Source organism: Myxine glutinosa, chromosome 5, assembly GCF_964187855.1.
Source record: "Myxine glutinosa chromosome 5, kmMyxGlut1.1, whole genome shotgun sequence".
Lineage (NCBI taxonomy): Eukaryota > Metazoa > Chordata > Myxini > Myxiniformes > Myxinidae > Myxine > Myxine glutinosa.
In genome coordinates, this window is record NC_136265.1 from 103,924,592 (window position 1) to 103,943,927 (window position 19,336).

At 43.5% G+C, this 19,336-nt stretch overlaps 2 protein-coding genes across 2 annotated transcripts in view; both read left to right on the forward strand.

The window, feature by feature from the left end:
• Positions 1-3,387, forward strand: part of LOC137417179 (uncharacterized) — an 80,717-nt gene extending 77,330 nt beyond the window's left edge. Inside the window, exon 8 of the mRNA XM_078777398.1 lies at positions 438-3,387. Within this exon, the coding sequence (XP_078633524.1) occupies positions 438-1,496 (1,059 nt within the window). The 3' untranslated portion in view covers positions 1,497-3,387. The remainder of the gene's footprint in view (positions 1-437) is intronic.
• Positions 3,388-6,586: 3,199 nt separating this feature from the next.
• Positions 6,587-19,336, forward strand: part of LOC137428437 (uncharacterized) — a 57,695-nt gene continuing 44,945 nt past the window's right edge. The window contains exons 1-5 of the mRNA XM_078777399.1: positions 6,587-7,317; positions 12,028-12,090; positions 12,197-12,349; positions 14,427-14,489; positions 14,897-14,968. Of these exons, the coding sequence (XP_078633525.1) occupies positions 7,167-7,317; positions 12,028-12,090; positions 12,197-12,349; positions 14,427-14,489; positions 14,897-14,968 (502 nt within the window). The 5' untranslated portion in view covers positions 6,587-7,166. The remainder of the gene's footprint in view (positions 7,318-12,027; positions 12,091-12,196; positions 12,350-14,426; positions 14,490-14,896; positions 14,969-19,336) is intronic.

Here is a 19,336-nt window from a genome sequence, read left to right on the forward strand (position 1 = left end):
TCTGGAGTGACTCTCTTGAGTGGAAGACAGAATTATGTGCAACGTTCAATTCAGATTGATTGAAATACTTATCGATTATGCTACATTTTCAAAGTTGGAATGAATGTTTGATGCTTTTTTGCTTTCCAGAGAAACAAAAGAAACTGGTTTCTTGTTCCAAATGTTCCCAGTTGTTCTACCTGGAAGTTTTCAACCCGCACATGACTCGGAATGCTTGTCAAGAAGCTGACAAGTTTAGCACCGTGTCTTCCAACCACACTTGTAAAATATGTACAGAGACCATCAAAAGTATCCAAGGAAGTGAAAGACCACACAAGTACAGCATCACAAAGGGACATTTCAACCAACACAAGAAGATACACAAGTGCTCATTCTGCAGCAAGACTTTCGCTTTTATGTTACAATTAAGAATACATCAAAGAATACACTTGTGTGAGAAGCCGTACAAGTGCTCACACTGCGTAAAGGCGTTCAGGAGTTCTTCACATTTGCAGGAACATCAAAGAACACACACGGGTGAGAAACCGTACAAGTGCTCTCTCTGCATGAAGGCGTTTGCTCGTTCATCATGTTTAAATCTTCATCAAAGAACACACACGGGTGAGAAGCCGTACAAGTGCTCTGTCTGCATGAAGGCGTTCAGTAGTTCTTCACATTTACATGAACATCAAAGAACACACACGGGTGAGAAGCCATACAAGTGCTCTCTCTGCATGAAGGCATTTGCTTATTCAGCAGGTTTTAATGTTCATCGAAGAACACACACGGGTGAGAAGCCGTACAAGTGTACTTTGTGTCCTAAAGCCTATACGCAATCAACCCGTTTGACCAAACATCAGAGATTGCACACAAACGAAAAAGGAGATGATGACCAACCCGTCAAGCCATACAATTGCTCGCTCTGCAACAGGGATTTCGCTTTTATCTCGCAATTGAAAATACACGAAAGAACGCACACGGGTGAGAAGCCATATGAGTGTTCTATCTGCATGAAGGCGTTCGCTCGTTCTTCACATTTAGATATTCATCAAAGAACACACACAGGGGAGAAACCATACAAGTGCTCTCTCTGCATGAAGGCTTTTGCTCGTTCATCATGTTTAAATGTTCATCAAAGAACACACACGGGTGAGAAGCCGTACAAGTGTACTTTGTGTCCTAAAGCCTTTCCACAATCGTCACATTTAAACATACATCGAAGATTGCACATGAACGCAAATGGAGATTATGAGCAACCTGAGAAGACGCACATATGCTCACTCTGCAACAAGGCTTTTGCTTTTCTGTCACAATTGAAAATACACGAAAGAACACACACGGGTGAGAAACCGTACCAGTGCTCTCTCTGCATAAAGGCGTTCACTCGCCCTTCATATTTAAATGTTCATCAAAGAAAGCACACAGGTGATATGATTAATAAAGACCACACTCAAAAATTGCAAGTTTCGACAAACCAACTTATCCCCAGCCTGGATAGATTAGAAAAAAGCCTTTGATAGGTCCCACATTCATGGATTATAAAATGCATGAAAGCATACAAAGTTAACCCCAAAATAGTCAAACTGATAGAGAAAGCAATGACGCTCTGGAATATAACACTGATATTACCTCACTTGCAGGTGAGGGATAAAGATACGACATGGTATCTTACAAGGTGATAGCCTTTCCCACCCTCCTGTTTTGTCTGGCTCTGGACCCACTGAGTAATCTCATCGATGAACAAGGACAAGGGTACAATTTAAGGTGCAACAGAAACATGAACAAAGAACCTAGAAAGGTGACGCATCTACTGTACATGGATGATCTAAAACACTTCGCACCGAATGATGACAAATTGGCAGATCAACTCAAACTAGTAAAGCGCTACTCGGAGGACATTCAAATGGAATTTGGTTTTGACAAATGTGCGAAATGTACATTTCTATCTGGTAAAACAAAAAGAACGCACAATATTTCAATTGATGAAAGTACAACAATACAGGAATTAGAAAACGAAGCACCCTACAAATACCTCGGAATATAAGAAGGTCCCCAGGTACAGAACAATAATGGAAACGCAAACCAAACTTGATCCTTGAAAATGAACACATAGTGCTCACACATGACAAGATGATCCCATCAAGTGCGGACATTGCAGGTGGAGCATTGTGTCCCGACATAGTGCTCAAACACAAAAAGGAAAATACGGCATTGTTGATTGAGTTTTCGGTTCCCAATGACTTTGGACTAAATGCTTCAGAAACCAAGAAAATGCTCAAATACCAGGATCTGAAAAAAGAGGCCATGGAAAATGAAGAAAGCTGAAATTGTACAAGTGATAGTTGGAGCTGCAGGGATAATCAAGGAAATCCTCACTGAGTACTTAAAAAGCATTCCGGGGAATATCATGACAAACGTGCCACAAGGGGAGGCTGGCAGAGATTGTCAGGATTCTAAAAAGAGCCCTTGGAACAAAGCTGTGAGACCGAAGTTTCACAATCTGGTTCATGAAAGCGATCCTTTACCGAAAAAGGAGGTGGATACTTTGAGTTCTGGGAGAATTTCGTCGTCCCACCTCCTAAAACCCGCATATGGAGATAACCAACGTGATGAAAATGAGAAGATGGGGGCACAGGAGCATTACCCATAATTGTGTCATAAATGTCCATACATACCCATTGTATCATAAATATTGACATCTTGTGTCATATCCTCATAAACATCTCCCATATTGATTTTCAAAATAAAGCTGTCCGGATCCACACAAAGTAGATTAACTCCATCATCATATTTCTTCTTTGGGTTGTTGTAGAAGTATTCATGCATTAACAACTTTGACAAGTCAAGAATCGATGTTCCAATGTAAATGGGTTTATCCATTTCATTGCTCTTTATTCATGTGAATAGCTCAAAAGTTTTCAGAAAACACCTCTGCTCTTTTAAAGCTTGGTTTATTAATTAATTTAGATGCCTGTTTCCATGTTATAGTGAGTTTTATGTTTTGCCGATTTCTTACATTTTCCATTGTCTTTCCAAACACAGCATTATTCATTAATTTATAAAAGTCCTTCCCAAAATATGTTTTTGCTTCTGTTCTCTTTTCCTTATTTAAATCAATATTGGTCTTTAACCAATGACTTTGTCTGAACTTTAAAATTGTATACATTTTCTTCACTCAACCCAGCAGATAAATATTGTCTCAAGTTCCTTTGATGTAAAACATAATTCTTTATCATATAACATAGTAAGTAATTTTTCTGTTGGTTGCTTGCGGTATAACAAATGATTGTTGATAACCGCGGAGCCATTCTTTTCTCAGACTTTCCTTATCAGGGCCATATGGCAAGTCTTTATAGTTGTTGTGGAGTTCTTCTAGATATTTTAAATAAACTTCAAAATAATACCCAACTTCTGCTTTGTCCAATTCATTTTTGAGAAGAGATAACAATGTTTTGTAAAACTCTTTCATGATGTTTCTTTTCAACCCATTTGAGTTTTCCATATGGTAAAGATTGAGACATACCCCATACATACAAATTGTTGGCATCATAATACATCAAGTAAGAACAATCTTTTTATAGCATCATAGATGGAAGACATTTGTTGTTTGCTTTACCATATCTCTTAGAACAGACTTGTGATATTCCACCTCTTTTAACCTTCTTCATCATCAAAAGCATATCTGTATCACCGATTAATTCCAACGACTGTTTAGTCATCTTCAACTTTGCACTCCAAGCTAATCCTGGGTCTGTGTAATAATGAGCAGGGACTAATCCATATTAATATTTATTATGACAAACTGCTCTGAAAGCCTCAAACACATCAGCCAACGAGAACGGCACTCAGGAGAGAGCATACCTCCGCCTGGTTGGCTATATCACTCAATTGTGAAGCATCACTTTAAAAATCCGGATCTTCACCAAAATCTAATCATTTCGTCCTTGTCACATCTGCTACATCTTGACAAATTTCGTCCGAATCCGTCCACAACTTTTTGAGATATCCTATCTCCCAATGGTGAATAATCCCTTGAAAAATTAAATAATTCTCATATCCAAATCCATATTCAGATCTTCACCAAAATCGAATCTATTTGCCCTTGTCAGACACCCAACCGGTCCACCAAGTTTCGTCCAAATCCTTCCATAACTTTTTGAGATATCCTGCTTTGTATCGTTTTTGGCCCGATCTCCCAATGGTGAAGAATCACTTTTAAAATTCTAGTAACCGGATCCGAAATCCGGATCTTCACCAAAATCTAATCATTTCGTCGGTGTCACATACGCTACATCTCTGCCAAATTTCGTCCAAATCCATCCACAACCTTTTGAGATATTTTGTTCACAAACGAACAGACAGGGATGAAAACATAACCTCTGGTGGCAAAGCTTGATAAGAGCACCACATCAGTCTTGAGATACAAATAATGTGATATTCCCCAAGATTTTTTGATATCAAACTTCTTCCAAGCATTTTCTACTTGAGTATATTATTTATCAGTTACATGAGTTTTATTCATCTTGTTGTAGAAACTTCCTATAGAGGGGAGCTGTGTTTCTTTGAACCAAGTTGCTACCAAGTCAGATAATGGACTGTACATAAACTTGAATGTGTCAATAAATCTAATATGAGTTATGGGAGATGTGGGGATTGTTTTTGTAATTGAGATGGATTTCTGTTGAGTGTTAGGAATGGATGAAATGTAAATGTATCCACTGGTTTTACTCTATTCATTTATAAAAAAAAGATGTGTGTAATAGTGAAGGTTGTTGTGAAGAAATACTGAAATGAAAGATGGAAGTTTAAAATTGAGATTACAACTTTGATGAGCTTGATGGACCTCTATAATCGCTAGTAAGATCAAAGGGAGGCGCAAAGTTCCCCTCCCTTTATATAAGGGATCGTTTCTCTGTATGCAGCTTCAACATGGGGACTGAAAATACATTTCTCGGCTTCTACTGGACGAAATCAGCTGCAAATTTCAGAAGTAAATGCCTTTGTACATTGAGGTAACTCGTGTGACTCGGCGCGTTCCCCGCGTCTCATCACATGTCGTTTCAGAGGGATAGGCATCTTTGACTATTTTGGTGTCTTTTGGGTCTTCATGGTGTTTTGGGTCTTCAGGGCCATTTGGGTCTTCAGGGGATTTTGGGTCTTAAGGGTATTTCGGTTCATCTGGGTCTTTTGGGTCTTCGGGGACATTTGGGTCTTCAGGGTATTTTTGAGCCTCAGGGCCTTCAGGGTATTTTGGGTGTTTGGGGTCTTCAAGGTATTTTGGGTCTTTGTAGTCTTCAGGGTGTTTTGAGCCTTCATGGTGTTTTGGGTCTTTGGGGTATTTTGGCTCTTCCATGTATTTTGGGTCTTCCTGGTATTTTGGGTCTTCAAGGTATTTTGGGTCTCTGGGGTGTTTTGGGTCTTTGAGGTCTTTTTGAGCCTCAGGGCCTTCAAGGGTGTTTTGGGTCTTCAAGGTATTTTGGGTCTTCGGGGTGTTTTGGGTCTTCTGGGTGTTTTGGGTCTTCCGGGTGTTTTGGGTCTTCCGGGTGTTTTGGGTCTTCCGGGTGTTTTGGGTCTTCAGGGTGTTTTGGGTTTTCAGGGTCTTTTTTGGTCTTCTGAGTGTTTTGGGTATTCGGGGTGTTTTGGGTATTTTGGGTCTTCGGGGTGTTTTGGGTTTTAAGGGTCTTTGTGGTCTTCTGAGTGTTTTGGGTCTTTGGGGTCTTTTTGAGCCTCATGGCCTTCAAGGGTATTTGATGCTCCCACGTGCTCAGCCAATGATGCTCCGACGCGCTCAGCCAAAGATGCTCCCACGTGCTCAGCCAATGACGCTCCCACGCGCTCAGCCAATGATGCTCCCACGTGCTCAGCCAATGATGCTCCCACGTGCTCAGCCAATGATGCTCCCACGTGCTCAGCCAATGATGCTCCCACGTGCTCAGCCAATGATGCTCCCACGCGCTCAGCCAATGATGCTCCCACGTGCTCAGCCAATGATGCTCCCACGCGCTCAGCCAATGATGCTCCCACGTGCTCAGCCAATGATGCTCCCACGTGCTCAGCCAATGATGCTCCCACGTGCTCAGCCAATGATGCTCCCACGTGATTAGCCAATGATCCTACCCCGCAGCCTTGTGCAACATACGAAAAAGGAAGTGACATTAGGGGACATAAAAAAATTTGGCAAGAAAATAACCTTCCAAATCTATAATTGAGGGTCTTGGCAACCTTTTCGCTTTTTGAATATATTTTTCACTACTCGACCCCTTTTTGGTGGTCAATTTTGCTGGGTTTCGGGAGAAATTTCTCATCGCCCCCGTGTATTTTGGACGTTGCAAGTTTGGCCTATGTGCATTGTGATCCAGGATTTGGTCAAATATCCCTGGCAAAGAGCAACAATTGTTGTTCTTCAGATTAAGGACAACAATTGTGTTCTTCGTGATTCGTTCTCGACATATTTTTATGATTCGTTCCTGACATATCTTGTTGATTCGTTCCCGACATATCTAGTTGATTCGTTCCCGACATATTTTTGTGATTCGTTCCCGACATATTTTTGTGATTCGTTCCTGACATATCTTGTTGATTCGTTCCCGACATATTTTGGTGATTCGTTCCCGCCATATTTTGGTGAATCGTTCTCGACATGTTTCGGGGATTCATTCTCGACATATTTTGGTGATTCATTCCCGACATATTTCGTACATAATAAATAAATAGCCACCATGGTTTTTGTAAAAAAACAAAACTCGGAATGTGCTTAATGAAATGTTGGATCTGTGGCGAATCTGCGGCTTGGATATTTCTGAATAAACTTGAATAATTAATCGTTTGGCCGCGCTGCCCGACACGGTGTTGTTCCTTGTTCGCCTACATTGAACTGTGGGGTACTGTAATGTGAGGTACTGTACTGTACAGTGAGGTACTGTACTTTACGGTACTGTGATTTACTGTACTGTGCTATAATTCACTGTACTGTGAGATACTGTACAGTGCTGTGCTATCTACTGTGAGGTACTGTGCTATAATTCACTGTACTATACTGAGGTACTGTACTGTGGGGGACTGTACTCTGTTGTACTGCGAGATACTGTACTGTGAGGTAGGCTACTGTATTGCACTGTATTGTGAGGTACTGCGAGATACTGTGCTGCACTGTGCTGCACTGTACTGCACTACCTGTACTGTACGTCATGAAGCGAGATCTCTCCGGTGAGGAACACAGAGCGAACCCCCCGGGATCCCCGATCTGCTCCGATGGAGGAAACGCGCTCAGTCCGGGAGCTTGTGATGGGGTCCACGGGTCGAGGGTCGGTCCATCCGAGGACATGGAGTTGGGACCCGGTACGTGACCTTCCTATTTATCCTCGAGTTCTGTTTACTTTGCTCTTCTGGATCCCTTAAGGTAATGACGTCCGTGCTGTGCTGTGCAATATTTTAATAAACTAGTGGAGTACCCACCGAGAGGCAGAAGCGATAAGGGTGAGGAAGAGAGATTATTCAAGGGGAAGGAGAAATGAAGGTGAAAGGAGGGAACAGGAAATGTGATGGGAAGTTTCAGAGGAATGGAAATTGTGGGACCTGCGGATGTGTGGAAAGGATTGGCTGGAAGGTTAAATATTCCATCATTTCAGCGTACATACTTTATAGATAGCTCTAATGTATTTCCCCTCTAAAACAAGCTTTTAAAGGAACATGCCCTTCGGATATGTGGAAGTACACGCAAATATTTCCATCCCAGTTGTCATCGGATGAGTTATGGACTGCTATGGTAGAGATGGTGGGTGAGGTGGTGATCTGACACAGGTGAGATCAACAAAATCCGTTTTTCCTCCGTCGGGATTTCCAGAGGTCAGATATTGACAAGCAGGAGAGGAGGTCCGATCATCGTGTTTACTTTTCCAAGTCGGTTTCAAAAATGTATTTTTCAGGAGATTGAAAAATAAACACTGGCTGGACAATTGACATGGGATGTCGAGGTAAACGGACGGGGTGGGTCAGAATGAAAGAACGAAACGAGAACACGGGATGGAGAAGAATGAAATAGAACGAAAAATAATATAACCTCAACATGGATGGAGAGGGGTGAGGAAAGGATCCCTTTGAGAGCCATATGTTGACTCAGATGTAGGAGGAGGAGGAGGAGGAGGAGGAGGCGGCAGAGGCGGAGGAGGAGGAGGCCAGCAAGCCGAGAGAGGAGGAGACCTTGGATGCTGGAGGCAGAGTTTGGAAACCAATGCGGGGTGCCACACTATCAAATGCTCGAGACGGGTCCAGAAAGACGGCCATGATCTCATATCTGAGATTGAGGACCTCTGCGTATTGTAGGGAAAGCGATGTCCAGTGTGGAGTTAACGTGTATGAATCCAAACTGATCATCTGAGATCAGGAGGTTTGAGAAAATCAAGGATTTGATATCAACTGCATTTATGGGTTCTATGACTTTGGTTATAAATGTAGATCAATTAATAGGCCTGAGGTTTAGACGATATGATTTTGCACCAAGGTTGTGTAATTGTAGTGATTATGGCTGACCTTGAAGTAGATGGAAGGGGTCCGAAGTCAAATGATTGAGTTAACAGAGCAGAAAGAGGATGTGCAAGTATGAGCAGCTCAATCTCTGGGCCTATCACTGTCACAAAGCAGACAGGTGGTCTCTCTGTCTTCTACTGCCTCCTTTCTGATCTTACACCCTCTGCTCACCCCCCCCCCCCCCCCCTCCTCCTACCCTCAGGTTTCTGCAGGAGTCACGTGGTATTTCAGTAACCACCTTCTGGTAAAACTCCAGACTCGCTGCTCTTCTGCACTCATTTGTTTCTCTGTTTTTCCCACCCATGGAACCAACTTCCCCAGTCTGTTCAATCTCACTATTCCCTCCACGGCTTCCAAACAGCTATTCACCATGATCTCCTGAGGTCATACCCCATCCACAAACATGATTCTTCTACCCCCAATGACCTTCCTCAAGCCCACCTCTTTCTGGGTTTCCCTTCAACCTTGCTTCAACACTCCTCTTTCTACTTTTCTTTTTTTTCTGTTGCACCATCATCCGTTCTGCGTTTCACTGGGTCTTTGTTTATATATATATATTACCTACATACGTAAGTACATACATACCGACATGAGATAGAAACACCCGTGGAAAGGGGAAGGGGGTCAACTTTAATTTTGTGGTGGCCATCTTAGTAGAACAAAGACATTCACACCCAGACTACAATCACCATTTTTAAACTTTATCCAGCGGTTTAGGAGTGTGTAAAACAGGGCACGTGTGTAAATTGGCCAAGTATCTTTCGATTCGGTAAGGTTTTCATTCAGAGATACTATTATCTAATATATATAGCTCATTCTAAGCCTGGTGTTGGGCTAGCGGCTAGGGTGCCAGCTTAGGATCCAAGGATCCTGGGTTCGAATCCCGGTCGATCGCTGAATTAACGCCAGGGGGGTTGACTCAGCCTGTCATCCTTCCGAGGTCGGCTAATTGAGTACCAGTTCACTGGTAATTCCCTGTGTGTCGTAAAAAGGCGACAAACAGGGTTGGCGGCAGGAAGGGCATCCGGCCGTAAAACATTGCTTCAAAAAGGGGACCAAAAAACAACAACAACCACGGTCCCCGAAAAAGGCCAACCCCCCCTCTAAACGGTGGTTTTTTTTATTCTAACCACTCACTCACAGACTCATCTGAATGCTCGGTACCTTCCGGGTGATGTAGAAAGCTGAAATTTTGCGTGCCGACGGACATCGAAGCCGGTCCGTCGCTACACTGGGACACTGGGAAAAAAATCACAGAAACGTCGGAAAGTATCCGCAAGTTAAAATGTACGTTAAAAAAAACTGTAAAAGCGTCCGTTAAAAAAATAAATAATAAAAAAGCTCAATCGGTATCTCGCATTTGAAAAGTGTAATTTCTGTAACTGTAAACTGTGAAATAAAAAACCTCAATTGATATCCAGCAGGTAATCCTAAGGTTTATGTTTATTATGTACCTACATATGAAGCACGGTTCATTATTGCTTGCCATGTGTAAGCATACCCCACTAGTATAATACTGTAAGCTGGGATTCATGAAACACCTTCCTACTGGGGATGGTGCTGCACAATACATGGAGAATTGGCATCCCCCCTCCCCTCACCCACTCCCAACCCTCCATGACTTTGAATTTATTGTAACAGCTAAAACATTCGAGGATGCACAAAGTGCAACTACCAACCTTCAACTCATTTCATTCAGCAGTTCAGAATGGCATACGAGTCGAAAACACACACACACACAAACACATGTTAAAATTATCTTCTATCTTCTATATCCCTATTTGTGAACGTCTGTTTGTTCGGTTGTGCCTCATGGACAGCCTAAGGAAGTGACTTAGAGAGGGAAGAGGGGGTTCGTGGGGTGTAATTTTTCACAACAAAAAACATGGGCGCAGCAGATTTAGACGAGGGGCGTGGCTTCCTCTGACTATAAAAAGCCCACTGCAAATAAACAGAACATCAAAACGAAATTGCGTGACTGACTATTTATTTTCCAGGCAACGCCGGGTAACTCTGCTAGTTTAAAATATTTGAAAAGATGAAAAGAGAGGAGATAAGGAAGAAAATAAGAGATCAGGTAAGAAATAGTTTAGAGACTGAACAACTTAAAGAATGCATCAAAACTAGAAGGGCAGTCGGTAGAACACATACTTCCACCAGGCTGAACAGTTTACATTTTGTATCCCACTGATAGGCCGGATCTGTGTCCGGACGTGAACCAAAATCTCATCGGCTTGTTCCTGTCACCTAACCAACTCTTCCACCTAGTTTTGTCATAACTCGTCCATAACTTTTTTAAACTATGTTATATATCGTTTTTGACCACGTCTCTTAATTGATGGTGAAGAATCACTTTAAAAAAAAAATTAAATTCTCGGATTCGGATCATCACTAAAATTTTAGGATGGTGGATCATGGTGGATCCTCGGATCATTAGGATGGTGAGAGGTCGATGGGAGGAAAGCACAACAAATGTCATATATCAGAGGGAAAAATGGGAAGGTCGAAGACACATATCAAAAGAACCAAACAGGCTGCACACAAACGACGTGGCAATGAGCACACGATACAAACAACAGGTATACAACAACCAACAGAAACGGAGACAAATCAGGAATGGTCTACTTCATTTTGGAAGTAGATCACTTAAAGAGAAGAAGTGCTAACACCACAGGAAACTGCAAAGTTGTATTCAGAGTTGTTCATGAATGAATGAATGAATGATCGTTTTAAGGCCATTTTCCCTGCTCGAGCGGGGGTTAGCCTTGCGGGCCCCATGACAATCGTGGTTCCCTGTTTGAGGCAATGTTTTATATGGCCGGATGCCCTTCCTGACGCCAACCCTCGCCTCTTACGATGCGCAGGGATACGGTGTACCTATTCTAAATCGGGGTGCACACCGTGATCATTCATCCCACCAAGCTGGTACTCAATTTGCCGACCTCGGAAGGATGACAGGCTGAGTCAACCCCCCCTGGCGTTAATTCAGCGATCGATCGGGATTCGAACCCAGGATCCTAGGATCCCAAGCCAGCATCCTAACCGCTAAGCCAACACCAGGCTGTTCATAAGTTCATAAGTTGCTGTTCATAAGCATCATAAATTTTGAGTTTATTGTGATTAAGATTTTTTGTTTGTTATAATTTTATTTTTTTTAATACGAGTTCTCAGGCTCGTAATGGAGCTGCCTCTCTCTCTCTCTCTCTCTCTCTCTCTCTCTCTCTCTCTCTCTCTCTCTCTCTCTCTCTCTCTCTCTCACTCTCACTCACACTCACACTCACACTCACACTCTCTCACACTCACACTCACACTCACACTCACACTCTCTCACACTCTCTCACACTCACACTCACACATGGACATACTGACGAGACAAACACCTAACAAAGCCACTGAGCTTCCAGTGACATCACAACAATGGTCCCACTTTTCTCTCCATAAATGCTCCTCGAGGTTGAGTTTGAATGGGATGATGTTTTTGTGAAAGTTGATTTTGAATCAAATGTTTTTGGGTTTTTTCAGATTTCATTGTGGAAGTGAAGGTGGAGTCCGACTCGGTTGATGATTACTCCTTCATCAATAAAGGTTTGAACAACCAAAAAAACAACTTCCTGTTATACATCAATGTGAATGATAATAATACTCTGGAGTCTGCCTTCTGGAGGAAAAATAAAGTCTGCATGGGTTGCAGGAAGAGCTCATGTGGTGAAGTCAGAAACTTTCCAAAGAAACTTTCTTCAGACTTCCCAGGATACGTTAAGCATACATCCCTGGGTACATGTAAAGCAGGAACCGTGTGATTCACCTTCCAAGAATTCCAGCAAAGTTGCTCATCTGATCGAAGGTAAGCCGAGCTACCCAGAGAACGCATCACACTGTGTTTACTTGTTAATTGTGAAATCGAAGATCCACACATGTATTGGTTGGTCTGGTCTGTTATTCTGATTGTCCGTCTGTCTCTGTGGTCTGTCTGGGTTTGTCTGTCTGTTTATCATTCACCTACAGATCGTAATTTTACCCTGATCTTCACAAAACGTAACATCGTGCTAAAGTTCAAAAGATGAAGGGTCAAGGTCACATAATATGGTCAATTTTCATCCAATCAACTTGAAATTTGAGCATAATTTGCATGTTGTGTCACTGAATTGGTTCACCAATCAAAAGCTAGAAGGCTATTGTTTTTAATGTCAAAACGTAGAAGGTTAAGGCCACATAAAATCATCGTCAGTTGTCTTCCGATTGACTTGAAATTTGAACTGGGTTTGCATATTGTGTCACAGAATCGATTTACCAAAACTCAGAACGAATGATTTTGCCGTTTTGACATATCAACAGTTCCCATGACAAAATGGTGGCCATTACAGCGAAATTTGCCATTGTGGCCGATTGGTTAAAGCGTTGGACCAGCAATCAAATGGGGTTTTCCTGCACATTTTTGAATCCAGTCCATGACATTAACTTTTTTCCAGCCTCGATGGCTTAATGGATGGAGCGTCCGCTCTGACTCTGGGAGGACAGTGATTCAAACCCCGGCTTAGTCGTACAAATTAATTTTAAAATGGTACGTGCCGCTCACTTGATTGAAGAGAATCCGAGATTCATAGAGAACACATCACACTGTTTTTACTTGTTTTGTTTGTTATTTTGGCAATGAAAAATGTTATTCTCATCCCTGCAGAAAAACACAATTGTGCACCCCCGCCCCCCCCCCCCCCCCCTAAGATTTATTTATACTAGCAACGGGGCTTCAATTGGTAAGCCTAAATGAAAAGGCAAAATATCAGAAATTGAAGGCTTTTTTATTTTAAACGATTCATATAAACATCCGTTAAATCATATCACATGCAAATCATCAAAATCTAAACAGTATTTGTAGAATTTCAATAAAAGCCACATCACTATTCATATCGGTAAATATTATTCCATTGTATTTGGAAAAACTGGAAAATTGCAAAAATTGGAAAGTTGGGAAAACAATTTAGCCTATTTTACTCCAGGGGGTCCCAGGATTAACCACCCAAAATTTCGTTGCGATTGGTTCAGCCGTTTTTGCGGTACCTGGGAACACACGGACAGACAGACATTTGGTGAATTATAGTAAGATAAAGCTTTGGTGAAAATTTGATGACAAAACTTAAATGGTAAAAAAATAGGGGCAATACCCATGGGCGCTCACCTGGTAGAATAAAGCCGTATACCACATCGAGTAAAGGTATTTTAAACCAATTTCAGTGGTTGCTGGGAGACAGGGCAGCATGTAGAATCATACGAACGCAATCATAAGACTTTAAACAAAAAAATACCTATTTTGGATGGCAAACACCCCCACACCTCCCCCGGTAGACCCCCTCAAACCCCGACTTGCTTCCTGACGTGAACAAACTTGAGTTCTAACATACCAAATATAATTTGTGCCAAGTTTGGTCACAATCCCATCAGCGGTTTCGGAGAGGAAGTTGCAAGTGCTTACGGACTGAGGTACGACCAGAACTACGTACCAGGGGAGCTAAAAACAACAAATAATCTAAACAAAAACAATAGGTATCCCATCCTGGAAGGATTGTATCCCTAATAATATTCGTGGTATCATTGGGCATAATAACAACGAAAGTAAAAACCTTTTACCTTGGAAGCTTTGATCTTTGATCAACCCCGACCAATGAAGCTTTGATCAACCCCGCTCCGGCTACCATCAGATCTGCACACTGTGCGTATCACTTTTGGGCCCTCATTGGCCTTCACTCTCACCAAATTGCTTTCCACTGTTGAAACTGTCTTCTCCTTCACTCGTGTCATCGTCAAAGTAAAATATCCAGCAGTACTTACTTTTCAAGTAAATACTTGCTGGGCTTGTGTTGTGTTTATGCCTTTCCTTAGAAATGCTCCTTAAAGTTGTTTGAATGGGATGGGTTTGTTTTCAGATCTTATTGTGGAAGTGAAGGTGGAGCCCGAGTTCGTTGATGATTATTCTTCCATTGTCGAAGGTCTGAACAACAACACACACACACATATACACACACAAAAACACACACAAAAACACACACACACACACACAATCACACAAACACACACACATATACACACACACAAACACACACATATACAAACACACATGCACACACACAAACACACACATAGACACACACACATCAGATACATACACACATCAGATATACATATATATCTGTATAAATGCATACATACATACATTTACATACACGTGTGTATATAAACGGACACACATACACAGATATATTATGTACTAGTAAGTACTTGTAAAATCTATTATATTTGAAGTTGTTACTTTAACTTGTAAGCAATTGACTGAATTTTCCAACTGCCCGGATCATCAGCTGGGCACCGTTTCTCATCGAGGTTTCGATCCTTTCAGCTACAAAGCCAAAGCAGGAAGCACGTGATTCTCCTCCCAGGGAGCCCAGCAAAGCTGCTCAGCAGCTCGAAGGTAAGCCACGCTTCATCGAGAACACATCACACTGTTTACCTGTTTCACTTCTTCTTTTGATAATAAAATGGTTTTGTTGAAATCCCTCAGGAATTAGAAACCCATTTAAATTCTGTGCACCCAAGTGGAATTTTTTTTATCTTACCTGCACAGGTATGTGGGATGCATTTCAAATACCCAGAAAACATTTTGAACTTTGTGTTTGTGGTTTTTGCTCACGATTGATTTGACACATGAATCCAAAGTTTGAAAAGTCTTAATATCACCAATGCACGCAGTGGGAATAGCTCTGGAAATCATTGGAGATTACATTGACTCATAAAGTTTGAAAGACGCTCGTGAAAGAGCTAACATTAACCACATAAAAACAAACTGACACAAAAAACATGATAAAGGGAGCGGGAGACAGGTAGACAGGTAGACAGCTCTCCCTACCTCTTCCTCCTCTTCCACATATTACCCTACCCCCCCCCCCCCCCCTGTTCTGTATCCGATGCTCCCCCTTCCTCTTAATTAACGGTATGGACCTCAAACATCCGGGGCCTTCGTTCAAACTTAACTGATCTCTCCATACAGGTTGCTTCTGACAAACCAGGCGTGATCTGCTTAACAGAAACTTTCCTCCTTCATGATGTCTCTGATTCCTTAGTATCTCTCCCGGGTTACTCCCTCCTCCGGTATGATAGACCTGAGCCTCGTCCTGGAGGTAGGGTTGCTATCTTCATAAAAAAAACTATCTTCCTCACTCGCCCTGCCCTGCACTCTCTCCACCTCACCCCCAGGAATACCTCTGGCTATGGCTTCCCCTTCGCTCCCACCTCTTGTTCATATGTGTGTTGTACCGTCCACCAAACAGTGATGACTCCATCTACATCTCGCTGTCTGATAATATGGACCAACTTCTATCTACCCATTCCAACTCTCTCTTCCTCAATGTGGTGATTTCAATTGTCATCATGCCAGCTGGCTGGGTGTGGGTACCTCTCTCACCAGCCATGGCTCCTCAGCAAAGGACTTCTGCGACTCACTGGGACTGACACAATCTGTCAATTTCCCGACCCGGATCTCAGTCAACGGAACATCTTCTCTTCTGGACTTGGTTATGACTAACTTCCCTAAAAATGTCTGCTGCTCTTCTTCTGCTCCAATCGGTTCTTCTGATCATGTGCTTGTTAAAGTGGACATCTCTCTGACCATTCTCAGAGAGCCTCCTCAGCGTCGACGAGTCTGGCATTTCACTCGGGCCAACTGGCACGGTCTTCAAGCAGCCATCAATCATCTGGACTGGTCTCCCATCTCGACCGCCTCTGACATCAACTCATCCTGGGAATTCTTCCAAAGTAAATTGCTCTCTCTCTCATGCACAGATTTATCCCATCTCATCTTCAGTTGTCGTACCCTTCCTCCCGTCCATGGTACACGGAATCTTGTGGTGAGGCTGTTGCCCAGAAACAACTTGCCTTCGTCTCCTGGAAAGCAAATCCAATGGAAGGAAATCTCATTTCCTTTCAGAAAGCCCGAAACAAGTGTGTGTCCACCCTCAGGAGAGCCAGGAAACAATATCTCTCCGTTCTCAAGACCGAACTCTCTTATCTGTCTCCCTCTTCCAAATCCTGGTGGCGTCTGGTCAATCTGTTTCTGGTGTTTGTTCCCCCCTCCATCCCCTCCCTTACCTCAAATGGCTGCACAGCTGACTCCGCACGTGCAAAAGCTGAATGCCCCAACTCTGTGTTTGCCTCTAAATCTTGTGTCCCAAACCCATCCCTCTCTGTACCCACCGTACCCAGTCGTACCCAGCTGCTCCTGGACTATGTCTCCTTTCCTCCTGACAAGGTGGAAAAGTTTCTGTCAACCCTCGACTCTGATTCTGCAACTGGACCTGACGGCATCAGCCCACGGGTCCTAAAATCCTGTTCTTCCGCTCTTTCACTCCCTCTCTCTGTTCTCTTTACCCTCTCTTTTGCTCAAGGTCATCTGCCATCTGCTTGGAAATCAGCCAATGTCACCGCTTTACACAAAAAAAAAGTGCAAAAACAGATCCTAGCAACTACAGACCAATCAGCCTTCTCCCAATTATCAGCAAAGTCATGGAATCCATCATTGCTTCGGATATGAAATCTTTCCTCTTCTCCAATGGCTTGATCTCTGATCATCAATTTGGTTTCAGACCAGGTCTCTCTACTCTGGACATGCTGCTTCTGCTGTCTCAACAATGGATTGGAGGTCCTCAATGCCAAACAGGAAATTAGAGCTGTCTCCCTTGACATATCATATGCCTTCGATACGGTCTGGCACCCCGCTCTGCTCACCAAACTCTCCTCCTTTGGTATCCATGGAAATCTCCACGCATGGCTGGCGGACTTCCTCTCTAGTCGTAGTCAACATGTGGCCCTGAATGGGTTTCTCTCATCTCCTCTTCCTGTTCAGGCTGGAGTTCACCAAGGCAGTGTTCTGGGCCATGTGCCTTTTCTGGTCTTCATCAATGATCTCTCTGACTCTCTTGAAAATCCTCTCTATCTCTTTGCTGATGACTCCACTCTCTGCCGCTCCATTCCTCATCCCTCAGATCGGCAGTCTGCAGCCTCCTCACTCTCTGCAGACCTGGACAAAATCACAGACTGGGCAAACAAGTGGAACATGTCTTTCAATCCTGACAAATCTCACACTCTTACGATGTCTCTCCGAAAAGACCGACTGGACAACCCTCCCATCCACTTTCTAAATAATTCTCTCCAAGAAGTTCTGTCACTCAAGCTTTTGTGTCTCACTATCTGCCATGATCTTTCCTGGGAAAACCACATTTCAAATCTGGCCTCCAAAGCCAGTCGCCGACTGGGCATCCTCCGTCGTGCGAAGTCCTTCCTTGGCACACCTGAGCTCCTCACCACATACAAGGCTTTCATCTGCAGCTCAATGGAATACTGCTCTCCCCTCTGGGCCGGTGCTCCTGCCTCACACCTAGCTCGTCTTCATGCTGTTGAAACCAAAGCGTTCAGAATCGTTGGAATCTCCCCCGATGAAGCTACCTCCGAGGGCCTTTCACTTACTCACCGCAGGCAGGTTGATGGTCTTTCTGTCTTCTTCCGACTCTTCTCCGGCCTTGCTCCTTCAGCTCTCTCTGGGCTCTGTCCCCCAAATATTCCTACAGGTCGCACAAGATTTGCCTGCAACCCTCTTATGGTTAAACTGCCAAAATCAAGACTCTCTGCTCGCCTTCACTCCTTCATTCCTCTTTTCTCCCGCCTCTGGAACAAACTCCCTCACTCTCTTCAATCCCACTCCTCCCTCCAGGTCTTTAAAACAGCTGTTCACCACCATCTCTTATCTTCCCCCATCCAAAACCTTGATCTTTTCTACCCCCGCTAATTTCACCCCGAATCCACTTTTTTGAAACACCAACTTCTTTCCTGGAAGTCCATGGTGTCCTTGTGTTTATACTTCTCCCCCCCCCCCCCCTTCCCACGCGCCGCCTCCCCCCAAGCCCCCTCCCTCCCACACATTCCCGATGTCCCTGCTCTCAAATGTTGTGTTTATGTGCTTCCCCTTCTCTCCCCATCTTGTCTACCGCTCCCCTTTTTATATACTTTGTTTGTCTGTTTGATTTGTTTGTGTGATAAATGCTAGCTCTTTCATGAGCCTCGATTCTGTATCCAAAAAAAAAAAAAAAAAAAAGACAAGATGGGGAGAGAGAGGGAAGCACACAAGTACAACAGTAGAGAACAGGGACATTGGGAGATCTGTGGGAGGGAGAGGGCTTGGGGGGAGGAGGCATGGGAAGGGGGGGGGGCGGTGGGAGAGGTAGAAAACACATGGACACTGCTGAGAATTCCAGGGAAGAAGTCGGCAATTCAAAAAAGTGGATCTGGGGTGAATTAAAGGGGGTAGTAAAGATCAAGGTTTTGGATGGGGGAAGATAAGAGATGGTGGTGAACAGCTGTTTTCAAGACTTAATGAAAGAGTGAAGGTGAATAGAGGCTCTTGATTTTGGTAGTTTCACCAGAAGAGGGTTGCTGGCAGATATTGTGCGACCTGCAGGAATATTTGGGGGACAGAGCCCAGAGAGAGCTGGGGGAGCAATGCCAGAGAGGAGTCGGTAGGAGACAGAAAGACCACCAACCTGCCTGTGGTGTGTGAGTGAAAGGCCCTCGGAGATAGCTTCATCGCTATCGCGGAAGATTCCTCATCGCGGGAGATTCCAATGATTCTGGAAGCTTTGGCTTCAACAGCGTGAAGCCGAGCTAGGTGTGAGGCAGGAGCACCGGCCCATAGGGGAGAACAGTATTCCATTGAGCTGCGGATGAAAGCCTTGTATGTGGTGAAGATCTCAGGTGTGCCAAGGAAGGACCTCACACAACGGAGGATGCCCAG